This window comes from Myotis myotis, unplaced genomic scaffold (assembly GCF_014108235.1).
Source record: "Myotis myotis isolate mMyoMyo1 unplaced genomic scaffold, mMyoMyo1.p scaffold_m19_p_14, whole genome shotgun sequence".
In the NCBI taxonomy this organism is placed as follows: domain Eukaryota; kingdom Metazoa; phylum Chordata; class Mammalia; order Chiroptera; family Vespertilionidae; genus Myotis; species Myotis myotis.
In genome coordinates this window covers 42426040-42442930 of record NW_023416318.1, presented here as the reverse complement: position 1 = coordinate 42442930, position 16891 = coordinate 42426040, and the positions used below count along the sequence as shown (strand labels likewise).

At 54.0% G+C, this 16891-nt stretch overlaps 1 protein-coding gene across 1 annotated transcript in view; it reads left to right on the top strand.

The window, feature by feature from the left end:
- The window catches only part of TOGARAM2 (TOG array regulator of axonemal microtubules 2), a 36737-nt gene extending 20199 nt beyond the window's left edge, over positions 1–16538 (top strand). The window contains exons 13-19 of the mRNA XM_036334992.1: positions 741–899; positions 4691–4808; positions 5197–5291; positions 6378–6570; positions 7429–7645; positions 13082–13168; positions 16080–16538. Of these exons, the coding sequence (XP_036190885.1) occupies positions 741–899; positions 4691–4808; positions 5197–5291; positions 6378–6570; positions 7429–7645; positions 13082–13168; positions 16080–16336 (1126 nt within the window). The 3' untranslated portion in view covers positions 16337–16538. The remainder of the gene's footprint in view (positions 1–740; positions 900–4690; positions 4809–5196; positions 5292–6377; positions 6571–7428; positions 7646–13081; positions 13169–16079) is intronic.
- The last annotated feature ends 353 nt before the right edge of the window (positions 16539–16891 follow it).

The window sequence follows — 16891 nt, the reverse complement described above, 5'->3', positions numbered from 1 at the left end:
CAAATCCCCACCAACCCCGTCCCTCCCTCCTGTCTCAGTTCCGCTCAGTAGATGCACAGTAAGCTCCCTCGGACTGTTGGTACACGACCTGGTCAGGCTGGCCCAGGCACCAGCGGGCGGGCACTGGGGATTCAACTGAGAGGGAGACTAGTTGCCCACTGCCCGGGAGCTCCAGCCTGACTTGGGGCCGCAGGGCTGCACCTGTGCATGGCGGGGACAGGGACAGTGCTCCCCCAGGAGCGGCTAAGCCTGCCTGGGGGCCGGGGAAGGCAGGGATGCTGATTGGGGAGGACCTTTCTTGGTGGAGAAAGATGGGAGGAGCACTTAGGCCAGGGGTGGGGAATATCCGGCCCGTGGGCCGTATAAGGCCCACAGAATCATTTGGTCTGGCCCTGCCCAGGCATTAGGGGTGAGTTAATGAAATGTTTGACCCAACACAGCAGGAAAAATTTTAAGCTGATAATTTTGTGCGGCCCACAAGTGATGTTATAAACATCCAAATGGCCCTTGGCAGAAAAAAGGTTCCCCACCCCTGATGTAGACAAAGGCAGACTGTGACACAGGAAGACGCGGAGAGCGGTGGGCACAGGCATCTCTAGGGAGCACCAAGTGGCTTCCCTTGTTCTTGAAACATGGCATGAAACATGGATGCACAATTGTAGGTCCATGTGGGCCAGCCTGGGGACCCGCTCCCCTTCCTTGACTAAGCCCTTGACGGCGGCAGCTCTGTGTTTTCTCAGCCACAGAAACCCCTCGGTCCGGAGATGCACCGCCGAGCACCTCGCGGCCGTCCTGGAGCAGATAGGCGCCGAGAAGCTTCTCTCGGGCACCAGGGACAGCACGGACACGCTGCTGCGCAACCTGGTCAGGCTGGCCCAGGACTCCAACCAGGACACCAGGTGAGGCAGGGCAGGGCCTGGGGACTGCTGACCGGGCCCGTGCAGGGCAGATGGGGCAACCAGCCAGCCCTGGCCCTCACAGCGCGGCTTCCCCGGGATCATGGGGTGGGACAGATGGATGGATGGAGCGGTGTCCTTTCCTTACAGTGGTCCCATCTCCCCAGCGTCATAGCCCGGCTGCTCAGGGAACGGTCAGCACTCCCACCCCCACTGCCCACCTTCCTCCTCTCTCCAGCCACAGCGACCTCGCTCTTCTTCCTGTCCCACCCCAGCTCCCTTCTCTGCCAAGACTCTGTAGCCATCTTTTCAAGAGATCGTTAAGGAGCACTCTTTTCATTATTCTGGCGATGACCGTGAATAAGAAAAATTAGGCCTTGGCTGTCTTGGAGTTTTCCTCCTAGTGGGGTAGACGAACAATAAACAAATAATAATTGTGGTAATTTTAGATACAGGTAAGGGATAAAGAGGAAAAAACAAGATGCAATGGAGAATGAGGTGGGGGCTATGTCAGACTGAGAGTTGGGGGGATCTTTCTAAAGAGTGACTTTGAATCGAGAGCTCGGCTCTTTGAGGGTCTGGGGTGGGAGTGTCCCAGGCAAAGGCAATGGTACCAAGGCCCATGGATGGGACTAAGCTGGGTGTCATGGAAGACCAGGGCCAGGCTGGGTGGAGCGGGGAGTGGCAGGCAGTGTGGGCGATGAGGCAGAGGGGCAGGGCCAGGCCAAGGACGGCCTCCCAGGCCACAGTCAGGGGTTGAGGTTTTGGTTTGTGTGTGACCGGGAGCCGCTGGAGGAGTTTTCGGTAGGAGCGTGAGGCAGCTAGACGATGCTACACAGGAGAGCGGTGGGCTCGGATTGACTGGCTTTCAAACCCAGGGTTGGGGTCCAGTTAATCACACTCAGCTCACAGCCCGCCGTCGCCATGTCTGCAGACTGCACCCCGCGTGGTACAGCCCCAGAGGCGCGTCCACCCTGGGTCTCTAATTTTCTATTGATCTGACCGGTAACAGTGCCAGCTCGCTGTTGCAGCGTGCTTTTTACCCGGTTACTAGTTTGAGAGTTTCTTTCTATGCTTGCTAGCCTTTTACTAAAAAACAAGCAAGCCAACACCCTGGCTGCTCATTGGAGGGTTGAGAGTGGGGGGTGGAGTCGGGATGGAGGAGGGCACCGGACTGATGGCTACCCCATGGCCCAGGTGAGAAGGGCTGGCGGCTGCTGCGTGAAGGGAGGTGGATTGGACTAGGGTTCGGGCAGCGCCGACAGGAGGTTGGCTTTCAAAGAGGGAGCAAAGATGACATTGAGGTTTGTAAACGAACAACCGGGTGAATGGTATTACCTTTTACTGACATGAGCAATATTGTCAGGGGAGGGAAGGTTTGGGTGGTTTGTTTTAACTGCCGGGAGGGATGGAAATCAAAGTCTAACATCTCTCCAGACCTAACGCCCTTTCCCTCTGACCTTCCTTTCACACTGGATCGTGCTGACTGCACTGGCCTTTCCTTCCTGGGACCGTAGGCTTCTCGGTTTCCACGGCACCTACTCCCTGGTTCTCCTGTCCTTCTGTGGCCATTTCCCCACCCTCCCTGCCCTCAGAATGTCGGCGGCCACATTCTTTAGTGTCTTCAGTCCTTGTCCCCCTCGTGTGACTCTCTCTGAAAGGGGCCATCACTTCCGGTGGCTCCAGCCACAGGAGACTCTGATGCTTCCCAGCCTCTGGCCCCAGCCCACACCCTTTCAGGGCCATATCTCTGGTGCCTCCACAGGGCCCATCAGCAGGATGGCCAACTGCCGTCTTCAAGTGCAAAGTGCTCCTAAATGAACCCATTGCCTTCTCCCCAAGCCCGCTCCTTCCCTCTGTTGTTAAAAGTCACTATTATTTACTGAGTCATCTGAGATGCAGAATGGGGAATTTCATACTTCATTGATTCTAAGACACACATTTCCTCCCCACATCTTAATGTCTTACAATCAGGCAGCTCACAGTTATTGACCAGGGAGCAATTATGACCTAGGTTTTACTATCTGCACATTTGCAAACTTGGTCATTGCTGCTCATGGTATAAACCTTTGAATTAAAACCTGCACCGTAGGAACTGCACTAAGAGGCTTTCTTTGCTTGTTAGCCTTTCCTATTTATTTTAAGAAGACATCGTGGATGCTCTGTGGGGAATTGTTGAGTTTAATTGCTGTTTAAAATGTCTTAGAAATATTATACTATTACTTGGCCTCGAAATGAAAAGTTACTGCATATAAGGCATGGAAATAGAGCAGCCGTGGGCAAACTACGGCCTGCGGGCCGGATCCAGCCCGTTTGAAATGAATAAAACTGAAAAAAAAAAAAAAAAAAAAAAGACCATACCCTTTTATGTAATGATGTTTACTTTGAATTTATATTAGTTCACACAAACACTCCATCCATGCTTTTGTTCCGGCCCTCCGGTCCAGTTTAAGAACCCATTGTGGCCCTCGAGTCAAAAAGTTTGCTCCACCCCTGAAATAGAGTGATGGGATATAAATTAGATATTAATGCAAACATTCATCACTGAAGGAATGACTAAAATTCCACATTTTCTTGCAAAGCCGCCAGCAAGTACTGTACACTCCCCTTAAGCACTGTTCCCTTCTGTTGCTGAGATCCCATGCGAAAGGGCTGTCTTTGCACGTGAGGCAGCATCATTGAAGGCAGCGATCGTGGCCAGTGTTTTCTTTTTCTGTCTTTCCTTAGTGGAAAGTAAGTTAATGGTGCATTTTACAATCAATAAAGTCTTCAGTTGAGCAAAATATGGCCATTTTCAATGTTTCATGCTCTACCTCCAGTCAACTACCAAGTCCTGCAGTTTCAACTTCCTTAGCAGCTCTTGAATCTGATTACCCCCACCCTACCGCCTTGCTCCAGGCCTTTATTCTCTCTTGCCTGGACTGTTACAGTGGCCCCCAAATCGGTCTCCGACCCCAGCCTTGTCCTCAAAGATCCGTCTTCCACACTGCTCACAGTGCAAATTGGATCCCGCCTTAGCTTCCCAGGGAATGTGGGCTAAAGTCCAACTCCTCACCTTCTCCCTAAACTGGTCCTACTCCTCCTCCAGCCTCCTCTGTTCCAGAGTCCAGCCCTGCCTGCCTTTCTCCAGGTACATGCCAGGCTGTCTTATGGATCCGAGAATGCCCCCTCCTCCTATTTACTCCCCAATCCTATCCCACTTGTGAACTCCTACTTATCTTTTGAATCCCAACCCGACGATCACCTCTTCTATGAAGGCCTCCTTGGTTCCCTGCCCCACCTACCACTCACTATTCACCAGGAAGAGTTGACCACTTACTCCTATTCTGCCCCACTGCGCCTTTCCTCAGATTTCTAAATACCCATACTAGAAAAAGTTTGGTATAGCCATCCAATGGAATATTATAGAGTCATTAAAAAGGGCAACATGAAAAAATAAATAAATAAATAAAAATAAAAAAAAATAAAAAGGGCAACATGGGAAGACGATTAATGATAAAGTAAAAGAAGTTGTATACAAGTTGTATATACATTCTGATATCAACTAAATGTATATAAATTGGAAAAAGATGATGAGAAAACATGTCAAATTTGTAATAGTGGTTTTCTCTGTAATGGGAATGGTGTTTATTTTTGTACGAATCTAGTCTTTAAATAAGTAGGGATCATTGTCATAATTAGTAAAAGTATTGAAACCTCTCTTACTATAATTAGAAAGCTGTGCGAAGTTGTACAGCAACTTTACGATGTGTTTCTGGGGCTGTTTCTTCATCTTGCTCTTCGTCCTGTGGCAGGTTTTATGGCCGGAAGATGGTGAGTATCTTGATGTCGAATGCCAGGTTTGACGCATTTCTGAAGCAGTGCCTGCCATCCCACGACTTGCGGAAGGTCATGGCGGCCATTAAACAGCGGGTGAGTTGGAGGGTGTGATGGGTGTTGGGTGGGGGGCCCGAGCTGAGGCTGGCAGCCCTCACGCAGGTCAGGGGGCGGGGGCTGCACTTTGAGGCTTTTATTTCACCCAGGACTCCTGCCGGCGAGGTCAGCAAGATTTCCTTGTCCTCTAAGCCTGGTTCTGCCCCCCTCTGCCTGTGTCCCTTGAGCCTCCCTGGGCCTCCACATCTCCATCCGTGAAATGGCGATCTTGACCCCTAATACTTGGCCCTGACTACCAGCGCTCTGGGAGGCTCAGCTGCGCCCTGGGAGGCCTCCAGGGGCAGAGGTTAAGGTCTAGGCTGGAGTCTCCAGCACTTCCCCAGAGGGTTCACTCCTTCTGGTTCACGCTCTATGTGTATTTTCCAAGGGACTAGAAGAGAGTGATGACCTGCCATCTGCCAAAGGCCACAAGGTGTCAAGGAGTCTGGCCGTGTGTGAGAACGGGCTGCCCGGTGAGGACGGGTACGGCCACTCTCGTCTCCCTGGGCTCCACCTCCAACATGCCGATGGGGCAGCCAGGGTGGCTCTGGCCGGGAGTTGGAAACCAAGCGGGAATCTGAAGGTCACTCCTGTGCCTAACACTTAAACTCCTGGGAGGACCCATCTGATCTCCTTAGCAGGGACCCAGGGGAGCCCCTCCCCCCGCCCCCCACTCCGCTCCAAGAGTAGCTTCCTGTTCTCTCCCACGTGTCCTCTGGGCCAGACCTGAGCAGCCGGGCTCCCGGCCCCTTCTCTTCTCTCTCCCTGCTGTGCCCTTGCTTCTGCTGGTTCTTTGCCTTGTGTGGGCCGTCTGCACCTAGAACAAGCCTGTTTATTCTACCAAATCCCACGAGATCCAGCTCGCCTGCCACCCTCTCCCACGACCTCTATCTGACACTCTGTGATCCGCGACCTCTGGGGGACAGAGCATCCCCATCCTGCAGTCCTCTGTCAGCCATGGACTTAGCCGTCCTGTCTCCCACGGGTCTCTGAGCCCTTAGGGCAAGACCATCTCTCATCTCCTTGTTCTCAGCGCCCCGCACAGGTCTTGGTGCTCAGTAGACAGAGAGTGGAATGTAGGAATGAATGACAGAATGGTGTCGGGCTCTGCCGGTGGAACTCGGGTGCAAGGCATGAGCTCAGAAGAGCAAGGCTCTGAGCTGGGATGGGGCTAGAGTTCTGTATGGAGCTGCTCTCATTCTGGCTGGAATGGGCCAGGGGGCACAGGGGGCATGTGATCCCAGCCGAAGAGAACAGGACTTTTTAACATCGTCCCAGTTACTGAAGGACTGTGAGCAGGGCCTAGAAAACCAGGGGCAGGATTCAGGCACCTGGCAAGATCTTCCCCGACTCTTAGGTGAAACGTGCCCCAGTTATCCTTTCGTGATTCCGCCCCTCATTCCAAGTTTCTCCTCCATTCTTCACCTGCCTGCTGAAAAGAAAAGGCAGGAAGAGAGAGCCCTGCCCCCTGGGGCTCTAGGCAATCATATTGTTGTCCCTGGAGGAAGGGGCCTGGGATAAGGTGTGTCCATGCCCCGGCTGCCCAGGTCAGATGCTCCTTCTGCTTAGGCTCAGCTCCAATGGCCCGAGGCTGGCGGGGCTGCGCTATTCCCGGCGGAGTGGCTCAGAGATGGCGGAGCAGCTGCGGGAGCTGACACGGCTGCTGGAGGCCAAGGACCACCAGTCTCGGATGGAAGGTGTGGGGCGGCTCCTTGAGCACTGCAAGGCCAAGCCAGAGCTCATCACCGCCAACCTGGTCCAGGTGAGCCTGCCTCCCCTAACCTTTCCCCTGTCTCTCCCCATGGGTGCAACTTCAATTTGGAAAACTCTGAACAGGGTTAGACATTGGCCAGACCCCTCAGGGTAAAGGGAGCCCAACAAGCATTTGCTAGCCAGTTGCCTTGGTAACGCTCTAAGACTACTTGGAAATGGCCAAAGAGGCCAACTGCCTCTTACCAGGCACCGTGGGACCACTCAGAGGTGTCCCAGGCATCTCTCAGCCCTCTTGTGGGGAGGAGGGCAGGAGTGAAGGGTGCCGTGGCCAAGGGCGCTGCTGGTCCAGTTATGTGCATGACATTTCGGGGCAGAGCATGTAGTTGGCCAGGAGACAGGGCCAGGATGGGTGAGGAGTAGGCACAGGCTGGAAACCAGAACAGATGCCTGCTTCTTCCAGGAGCAAGGCTGCTGACAGCCAAGCCACGTGGCGAGTGGCTGAAACACAGGCATGGAGGCAGCAGGCCTGGGCTTCCTTTCTTCCTGGCTGTGTGAGCTGGGCCAGTGAGTTCACCTCTTTCAGCCTCAGTATTTGTTTTTAATGGCAAAGTGAGGATGAGAACACAGGCCTGCCGGGTTGTTAAGATCATTCCAGGAAAGAGAGAGTGAGGGTACCTGACAAAATGCTCTCCAACTGGGCACACGAGTGCTCAATGTGGGGTCGTTCTGCCCTCCGGCACGCCCCACCCCTTTGAGGCGGCGCACTCTTAGCCCCTGAGAGTGTTCTGGCCCAGGTTGGATGACGCCTGTCAGGGCCACAGGGGCCCCCGGCCGAGGTGGATGGCTGGGCTGTGGGACTCCTGCCCGCCTGGTTCCCACGGGCTCTTGGTTTCTGTTCTCTCAATAGGTGTTCGATGCTTTCACCCCAAGGCTTCAGGATTCCAACAAGAAAGTGAACCAGTGGGCGCTGGAGTCCCTCACCGAGATGATTCCCCTCCTCGGAGACAGCTTGCACCCCATGCTGCTCTCCATCATCGTCGCCGTTGCAGACAACCTCAACTCCAAGAACTCGGGGATTTATGCTGCCGCTCTGTCTGCACTGGACGCGATGGTCAAGGGTCTGGGTGAGCCTCCTGCCGTGGTCCCGCTTGGCTCTGGTGGGCAGCTGGCCCCCTCCCCAGTGCCACCCTGGGCTGGGCCCACCCTTCCTGCTTGGCCATCAGCAGAGTAGTGAAAGGCACGGGTTCAACGTTTTCCCAGAGGCTGTGTAGGGCACGGGTCGGTGGCCTAGGGCCTGCGAGGTTCTTGGTTGGCAGCTTTTCCACGTCCCATCCACCTGCGTGTCTTAGATGATGAAACTGGAGGAGACATGGAGATGATGTTGTCTTGCCTCCATTAGCACACATGATGTAAATGACTCACCCAACATCACATGGCGCCCCAGAGTGAGCCAGCCGGGTATTGAAGGAAAAACAGGTCAGGATTGCCAGGAAGGAGTTGGGAGGAGCTGTCAAGAATTGTCTTAGTTGTAGACATGGCAGCAGTGAATGTGGCTTGCATGGGGACCAGGCGGATGCTGGTGAGACCGCAGGGCGAGCCTGTTGGAGAGGACCAAGCTGACGGGCAGGTGGGCCTGGAGGGCTGGCCAGCTTGGTCGTCTGGTGCAGGAGGTAGGCCGGGGTCCCACTGGCTTTTTGAGTGTGAAATAGCTGAGAGCTGCCTTTTAACAACACTGTTTGGGGCCAGAGCTTCGGGTGTGAGGGGTTTGGTGTGAGGGGCGGGGAGTGACATTGGAATAGGGTTGGGGAGGAATGAAAAGAAAAAGCGGAAGGAGCTATGGGAGAGACGTCAGGAAAGGCAGGGCCTTCCCAGTTCCCTGCGGGCTTTGCAGTATCACATCTTGGCCCTTGAACATCAGGTGGCACTTTGGTGCATAGACTTAGGTTCTCAGTCCTTTATAGATTACTTGAGGGTGCTGTTTAGTGTATCTAGTACACAGGCTGACGTGCAAGGTCAAACCTCCCAGGGTATGCGAGAATGTAGGTCACACTTAGACTTATGTCCCAGCCAGGAGTGGAGCCGTGAGTTTTCACAAGCCAGTCTTGCCTTGATGCAAGAGAACGTAGGATCTGGGAACTGTTGCTGTTTGCCTGTTGCTTGCGGTACGTTCTGATGAGTACAGAGCAATGTCCTCTCTTTAGCACCCACAGCATCCCCACAGTGAGGCTGGGACCTGGCCTGGCCCACACACTCCCCCCACCTCATCCTCGCATCCTAGCCTGGGCCCAGCACCGTGTCCTTGGCTGGAGCCTCCAGGAGAAGTTTCAGTTACAAATCAAACGCCCGTCCAGGCCCTCCTCCGCCTTTCAAGTTCATAAATATTGTCAATTTCCTCCCTTCATCTCAGAAGGAATTTATGATTTGCTGGGTTTGTCGCTGTAGAACAAATAATATAAATCCAGCTCTAAATTATGGCTTGTTCTCAGGGCTGCTGTGGGTAAGTGAGATTGCTGTTGCCAATAACCGAAGCTCCTGGTAAATCATCGCAGGCCCTGGATTTATTGGGAAAACCTACACCAAGCAAAATAGGCTTTAGCTATTTGAAGAGGAAAGCACCCTTGTCTGGGGAGAGGAGATTTAACTCTTCCTTTCCGGTTTTGCCACCGGGCCAGCTTCGGGCTGCAGAAGCTAGAGTCTCGCAGTGTCATAAGACTCAGGTCCCCTCTCCCTGGGGCCCCGCCATATGTACCTGGGCTGGGCACCCTGGAAAGGGCCCTGGGGAGGGTCTGCTTTTGTGAGCTGACCACACCTTGAGGCAGGTTGCAGTTTCCAGGAGGACACCTAGGATTCTCATTTCCTCCTGGGACAGGGTGTCCTCAAGTGTGGCTGACGGTGTCCCCTCTGGCCCATCAGCTCAGGCACTGGGTGCAGGGAGCCTGGAAGCAGGTGGGAGGGGAACTTGCTCTCTGCTCCTTGGGTCAAGGCGAGGCTGGACTGCAATGGGGTTGGCCTTGGAGGGAGGGAGGAGTCCAGTGAACCCCTGGCAAAGGCTCCCATGGGGCCCACAGTGTGAAGCTCTAGGTCTTGGCTCCACGTCATTTGAACAGGCATGGCAGTGGGCGCTCAGGGCCGCGTGGCTTTGCTGTGAGCCGTACCCTCTCCGCCCTACCGGCAACATTGGTTTTGGAAGAACTGTTCACTAGGAAGCGATGAACTGAGTCCCATATCCACCTAGGTCAGACCTGAGGGATTTAGGTTGCCAACAAGAAGAATTCATCTCTGCCGGGGTGTGCCCATGGTAGACACACTCTTTCCGGAGGGGTTCGCATGTCTGGAATGGTCACGCCTGGTCTGCAGAGGGTGAAATGGAGGTGATAACTAAACTTCCCCCTGGCCCAGGGCTTTGGGTGGTAGACGCAGGGATGGGGCAGGTGGTACAGAAGAGAAGGGGTGCAAATCTTCCTTCCCACGTCACCCAGGCTGAGTCTGGTGGCCCTGGTGGTTCCGGGGGGACCCTCGGCACCCTGCAGCCCCTCCTGGGAATGGCTCGGAGCCCTTGGAGCAGAGGGAGCTCTCGCCCAAGCCTGGTCCTTCTGCCCCACAAGGGATTCTGGGCCCCAAGCTGCAGAGCATCCGTGCAATGCTGTGAAGTACTTAAATGTGAGAAGTCACAAATCAACAGCTCAATAGGCTGTATTCACTTCCTGCTCTGCCGGGCCAAGGGGGTCAGGAGCACAGCCACGTTGGGGGGCTGGCCTCTTGGGCTGCATCTTAAGACCCCGCTTTATTCTGGAAGTCAGTGATCAAGGTGACTCATCAGGCCACCACATCTCTTCTAGCTTTTAGGACTTTTTAGGGACAGGCGGTGTGTTGGTTACAGAGCAGGTGGGATTTCTGTCCCTTCCCGCCTTTGAGGAGATGGCGAGGAAGGAGACACGTTGCTCCCTGACCTCTGCCCTTTGGCCCTGCCTGCCTGGGGGCTTCTCCAGGGCGAGGCTGGAGTGGCACCTGATTGTAGGGGCATTAGTCTGAGTACCGAGGCAGTTCCTGAGCCGCTGGCTGGCTCTTTGGGCTCGGTCCTGGGTGACTCACAGCAGGAGCGTCCTCACTGAAGCACCAGACGGCTGACAGCTCACCTGCTCCCGGTCAGACCCCCACATTCAGGCTTCTGAGCGCCCAACGTTCTGTCAATTCACCGCAGCCCCTGGCCAGAGAGCAGATAAGCTCGGAAATGGGTGACTTCAGATCCACTTGGGCTATTTTTCTCTCTGACTGGAAACTTATTACCTTGTATAAGTCATGTGACCAACATGTTGTGTTCATGGAATTTACAAATTCATCTGCGGTGCCCCTCTAATACACCAAGTGCTTGAGGACATCCCTTACCTTCTGTGGTCTGCGTGCACACAGATTTCCCTGGTTATAAACCATAGTGTAAGTACAGTTTTGACTTTGCGTCTTTCATTTAACACGACCCAGTTTCCCGTGCCATTATACAGTCTTTCTAGTTAATTTAAAAATGTAAAGTGTACTTTCCACCACTGTAAAAGCACACTTATTAATTATTGAGGAAATAAAAATGCAAAGCATCTGGAGGGGAAAAATCTCACTTACAGTCCCAGCTCCTAAAATAAACCATCATTAACTTTTGGTGTTTTTCATTATAGATATTTTTCTGGGCCTGTTTGTATACATGGCTGTGATTACATTACACATTTGAATCTTTTTTTAAAAGACAAAGCACAAGGATTTACATATCATTACACACTTGAGTCACTGTGCAGTTCCATAGCTCACACTTTCTGTTTAGGTGGCTCATTCCAGTTTTTCCTTGTGATGAACAGACTTAGTTTTGGCAGCCACAGGGAAGGTGCCTGTGTGACATCATAACTTACTGAGCTTATTGTGTAGTGACATCATAACTCTTTAGCTTATTGTCAGGAGTCCAGTTTGATTCTAGTTTTTGCTGCTGTTGTTCATATGCCACCATGTTTTCTATACTTTCTTTTTTAAAAAAACATATATTTTTATTGGTTTCAGAGAGGAAGGAAGAGGGAGAGATAGAAACATCAGTGATGAGAGAGTGCCATCATTGCCTCCTGCACGCCCCCCACTGGAGAGCTGGAAACCCAGGCATGTGCCCTGACTGGGAATCAAACTATGACCTCCTGGTTCATAGATCGACGCTCAACCACTGAGCCACGCCGGCCGGGCTGCAAGCATTTACTGAGCACCTGTTGTGTGCCAGGCCCCTGGGTCCATGCTCTGGAGTAGGTGTCTGCTGGACGTGCATTTTTCAGCATTCCCCAAGTTCTTTCTCTTTTCCTGCTCTGGGAGGCCATGTCAGTGGCCAGGAGTGGGAGGTCCAACTGCATCCAGAGAATGTTCTGGACTGTGAGGTGGCGGAGAGCGGAGGGGTGGGGGTGGGGGTGGCGGGTGGGGGGAGCGGGGAGGGCAGCATGGAGGGAGAAGTCCTTGTGTTCAGAGGTGAGCTCATGGCTGATGGGGGAAGGGGGGGATAGAAACACTCGCACACAATCATGCAGGTGATGACATAAATACTTATACAATCACGGCTTTACTGAGACCACTTCTCGCAACCTGCAATATTCTCTTTTACCTCCCAGCGCAAATTATTTTCGAGACTCTTGTCTTATGGGTGGAGCTTTTGGAAGCAGCAGAGAGTACACTTTCTCCTCTGTATACCTTACAAGTCTCAGGAAGAGAGCGAGGGAAACAGGCATTAGCCCTTGCTAGAATGGCTACCCGATGGAAAAAGAAAGCTTTGACTGCATGCCAGTGGGGATACGGAGACCCTGTGCTGAGGTCCTGCAGGAGCTCAGAAAAGGTGTAACTCGCCTGAAAAGACTTCCTCAGGCAGGTCTCTAAATGCTGTCCCCTGTAAAGAGAAATCTGGCCTTGAGATGGTCAGCTCTGGGGTCCTGGGACGTACTGGCCGGGGTCTGCCCTGGTAGCACCCCTTACCTCCCAGACTCCCAGCCACATTTCTGAAAAGTGCATTTTGTTACTGGTTCCGCCTCCCACTGGATTGTGCTATGGCTGCTATGGCTGCTGTGGTCGCGAAATGTTGGGGGCCGGGCGTGCCGGCTGCCTCCGGGGTTCACGCAGAGGCATCGGAGGGGAAGGAGACAGGTCTGACCTTGTGTGTGTTCTAGATTCGTGTCCCTTCCTTGAGCGAGGGCACTTTCCTCACCTTATGTGTCTCTGTGAGGGACGCAGTATTCCAAGTTCAATTGTCTGAGAAGCCAGGAGACATCCGCTAGCATGGGGAAGAACGAGCAGCTTCTAAATTCAGTCCCCGTGGTGTCCTGCGGGAGCTGACTTTAGTTTAGAAACACATCAGAGAAGGCCGGAGACTCGCTTCTTTATCCTGAAACACCGCCTCCCCAGCCCCTGTGATTTTACCACCAGTGGTTCCTTCTGTAATAACACAAGGGCCTCCAAGGGCCTCTTCCCCACATGGGTGCTGTGGGTGCCTGGCGCTGAGCTGGCGCCCTTGCTCAGGCCACAGCATAACGGCCACCCTCCCTCTCTTCCAGACGACCTCTGCCTCCTGCAGACGTTTGCTGGGCGGGTGCGCTTCCTCAGTGGCCGCGCAGTGCTTGACGTCACAGACCGCCTGACAGGTGAGCACCCCCAAACATGCCCCCCACCCTCAGGTCAGTCTCTACGCTCCTCCCCTGGCATGTGGTTGAGCCCACTTGTCTTAGACCAAAACTAATTCCAGGCCATTTACAATTTTTGATAATCTGGGTTTTAAAGATAACCCCTCCATGGCCAGAAGATGATCTTTGCATTTGGTCAGAATGAAGCAGGTTGGCACATAACTGGAATAGTTCTTCAGAAACCACGAAGCCTGTCTTCCTCTCCGCCATGGGCCTTCGGGCACCTGGTCCCGCCTGGGCAGACCCCGCCTTGCGGTCCAGGGCTTGGTCAGCGGCAGCGTGGTCCTGACAGTTAGGGAAAGCTGCCCCTCCTTCGCATGTGCAGCCTGGCGAGTGGGCTGGATTTCAACCCCACTCAACCCCCAGCCAGGTGCCCGGGGCTGTGTTACGTGTAGATGGGGCCTGGGCCTGAGTCGGCTCTGCCTTGTTCAAGCTTCAGCCGGGAAAGCCAGCGCCAAGCTTGTCGGCTTTGAGTGCACAGCATTAGCCTCGAGTGATTTCATTCCAGGCCCGAAACCTTCTCCTGTGGCCCTGGAAGAGCCAGCATGGGAAGGACACAGGCTTTGGGGGGACAGGCCCGTTAGCCACCGGCCAACTCTGACCTTGGGCAGGTTGCTGAGATGGTTTGACCATCTTGCTTGCTTGCTGGAAGTCTCCTCCCCATTGTAGGGACGTCCCATCAAGGATAGAGGCAGGACTCGGCCTGCTCTCCGGACTCCCGAGGGCCCCCTAAGGTGCAGATGATCATGCCACCCCCCTGCGTGGCTCCCAGCAGTGTTCAGGAGAATGACCGGCTCCCTGGAGGGGCCCACATGGCCTGTCTCCGCCTGGCCCTTTAGACTCTGCCCCCTTCTCCACCCCCAGTTATAGGTCCTGGATCACAAATCCTCATAACAACCTCGCAAGGAGGGTGGGGTTTCATGATTATCCCTTTAATAGAAATTAAAAAAAACACACCAAAAACCAAAAGCTCAGAAGGTCAAGTGCACAACGTCCCTGAGCAGCTAATCCAGGATTTGTCCCCAGGAGCCTGGCTGCAGAGCCAAGCCTCAGCCTCCGTGCTATGGGCCTCTGCTCGAGCGGCACCGGCCTTGCCTCCTAGGGGCCAGCATGCCCCCCTCCTTAGAGAGGCTGGCCGCCCATGCTCTCACCTCTGCCTGCAAAGCCCTTCTCCACCCTTCTTCCTCCACCTGGGCGATGCCCACTTGGTCTGGCATCACTTCCTCTGCCTCCCTTCTCCCCAGCCCTTCTGCCTGGTTTCATGTGCACATCCCACCCTGTGCCCACCTCCACCTGCTGGCTCAGCCAGCGCCTCACAGCATTGGGCCCTGGGGTGCTCAGCACATGCAGCCTGGCTGCAGGCATCATGCCATCTCCTCCACCGGCCCATCTCTTCTGGCCGTGCTGCTTGCCCTGGTTTAGTTATCCCAGTGAACTCGGAGTGGCCCCTTACCTTCCATCCAGGTGCCAGGCCTTCCCCAAGCAGGTGAGGCGAGTGAGGCAGCCACAGTGCGATGCTGTGGGTGCCCTGGGGTGAGAACTGGGCCACATCACTAGACCAACCTGGGTACCAGACAGGGAACCCTTTCTGTTGCTCCAAATCAGTATTTTCTGGGTAAAAGCCTTCTTGTCCTTGTATTGGCCATTTATGGGGCCCAGAGGTCGGTGGGCACCCCAATTTAGATGACCTATTTACTATATATATCCCCTGCTCTCCCCAAAGCAACAGTTTCTATGTAGCTCTTCTGTTAACTAGGTGTCAGTCAGGAACACAGAAGGAGTTCCAATCGACACAGGCTTGGACTAATAATAGCACAGCTTAACACCCGTAAATCTTTTGCTAATTACTTTAGCTGCCTTTTAAGCTTAAGTTTAATGGGGGTTTCTTCCTCATGATGACTCCCAGAAGGGCCACTGCCAGTCTCTTCCAGCCTGAGAGACGCATCCATCAGCCAGGTGCCTCCCTCCCTGTACCCAGGGGAATGGGAACTCATGCGGCGGGATTGATGCCTCCTTTGGTGTGTGTGTGTGTGTGTGTGTGTGTGTGTGTGTGTGTGTGTGTAGTCCAGGGTGGTGGTTGTGGCAGAACAAGGGTGGGAGTTGCTGGGGGCAGGGGGACCCCCCACCCTTTGGTGGAAGCAGGGGGCCCTGCCTGGGCCTGGTTCTTGGGGAAGTTCTCACCCCCATTTGCAGGTGGAGATTTAGGAAACGTTGAGTCAGAGTAGGTAGCTGGCCATACAGTGAGGTTTGGCATCCAGGCGCTGGGAATACGCCATTTGAAAGGGCGTCGACTTCTCTCTTGAGTACAAGTTTTCCCTATTTTTTGCATGAAGTCTCATGGGTGATAACGCGGATTTAAGCAATACTAGGTACCAGTTGTCACCTGCCCACCTACTTCAGCACTTCACATACATTTATTATCTAATCTAACAATCACAAGAGTTTGGTTCCTGATTACGATCTTTACTGATTAGGGAACAGGCTCAGAAAGGTTGGGCAGCTTTCTCAAGCTCCCGCCTGCCAGAAAATAGCAGAGGCAGGATTGAATCAGGTGTGCCTGCCTCTCCCCCTCTCCTGGGCTGCTGGGACCCCGAGCACTTTGCCTTGGCCTACCCCTCCCTCCATTAAAAAAATATTCAAAATGTTATTTTATAACCATTTGGGATAAACACAAATACTAGTACACACCAGGCTGCATATCTTCAAAATTCCTTCTTCTCATTTTAAAAGAGATTGAAATATGTTCCTGAGCCCATAACTGTCACTGGGCCTCAGGCATCCACCGGCCCTGGGGGGGCTGCTGCCTGTGAGGCACAGAGCTGGTGTCCGGAGACTAACCGATGGAGTAACCCTGCCTCTCTCTCTCTGACAGTGCTGGTGGCCTCGGTGTGCCCCCGAAAGCCCCAGGCCGTGGAGCGCCACGTCCTTCCGGTCCTCTGGTACTTCCTGACCAACATGATCGGGAACGGGGTGCTGCCGGGGCGCGGGGGGAACGTCCGCGCGGTGGCGGGTCGGCTGTCCCGGTGCCTCCAGCAGCACCTGGGCTCCCGGCTGCAGGACCTGGCCGCCGGCCAGCCACAGCACGTCCTCCAGACCCTCCAGGAGCTCTTGGCCACGGAGTCCCGGTGAGGCAGCCCCGGTCACCGACGGAGGATTGGCACCCACAGCCACCGGCCCTGCCAGCTGGGTTAGAGGCAGATCTGAAATAGGCGATCGTTATTTTTGATCTTATTTTATGTTTATGGTGGCATCATCTCCTGGTCTGCTTCCCTTAGCGTTCCAGATGTACATAGTGTATTTTGCAGTAGAAATAAAAGAACGACTTATTTTTCTAAGGTCTTCTTATCTTCCACTCTTTGAACCTCAGAGAATGTTTCAGTAACTAGGTTTGTGGCACACAGAACAAAACACGAGCACAGCAAAACGGGCTGTGGATGATACCGAGACAGAGAACGACGGAGAAAAAGTGCAGCACAGGCCCACACGGCGCAGGCCATTTTGGGGTGTAGCCCCCCAGTCTTTGAACAGCTGGACAACCCCCGCCCCAGTCCTGAGACCCTGAGTCGGTCATTCCGTTCCAGTCCATGCGCCAGTGGCCTGACTGGAGGTGAGTGTAACAAACAGCTCTGGGGGGGGACGGGGTGGGGTGGGGGGGACACTGTGCTTCTGCCTGCAAACTCTCTG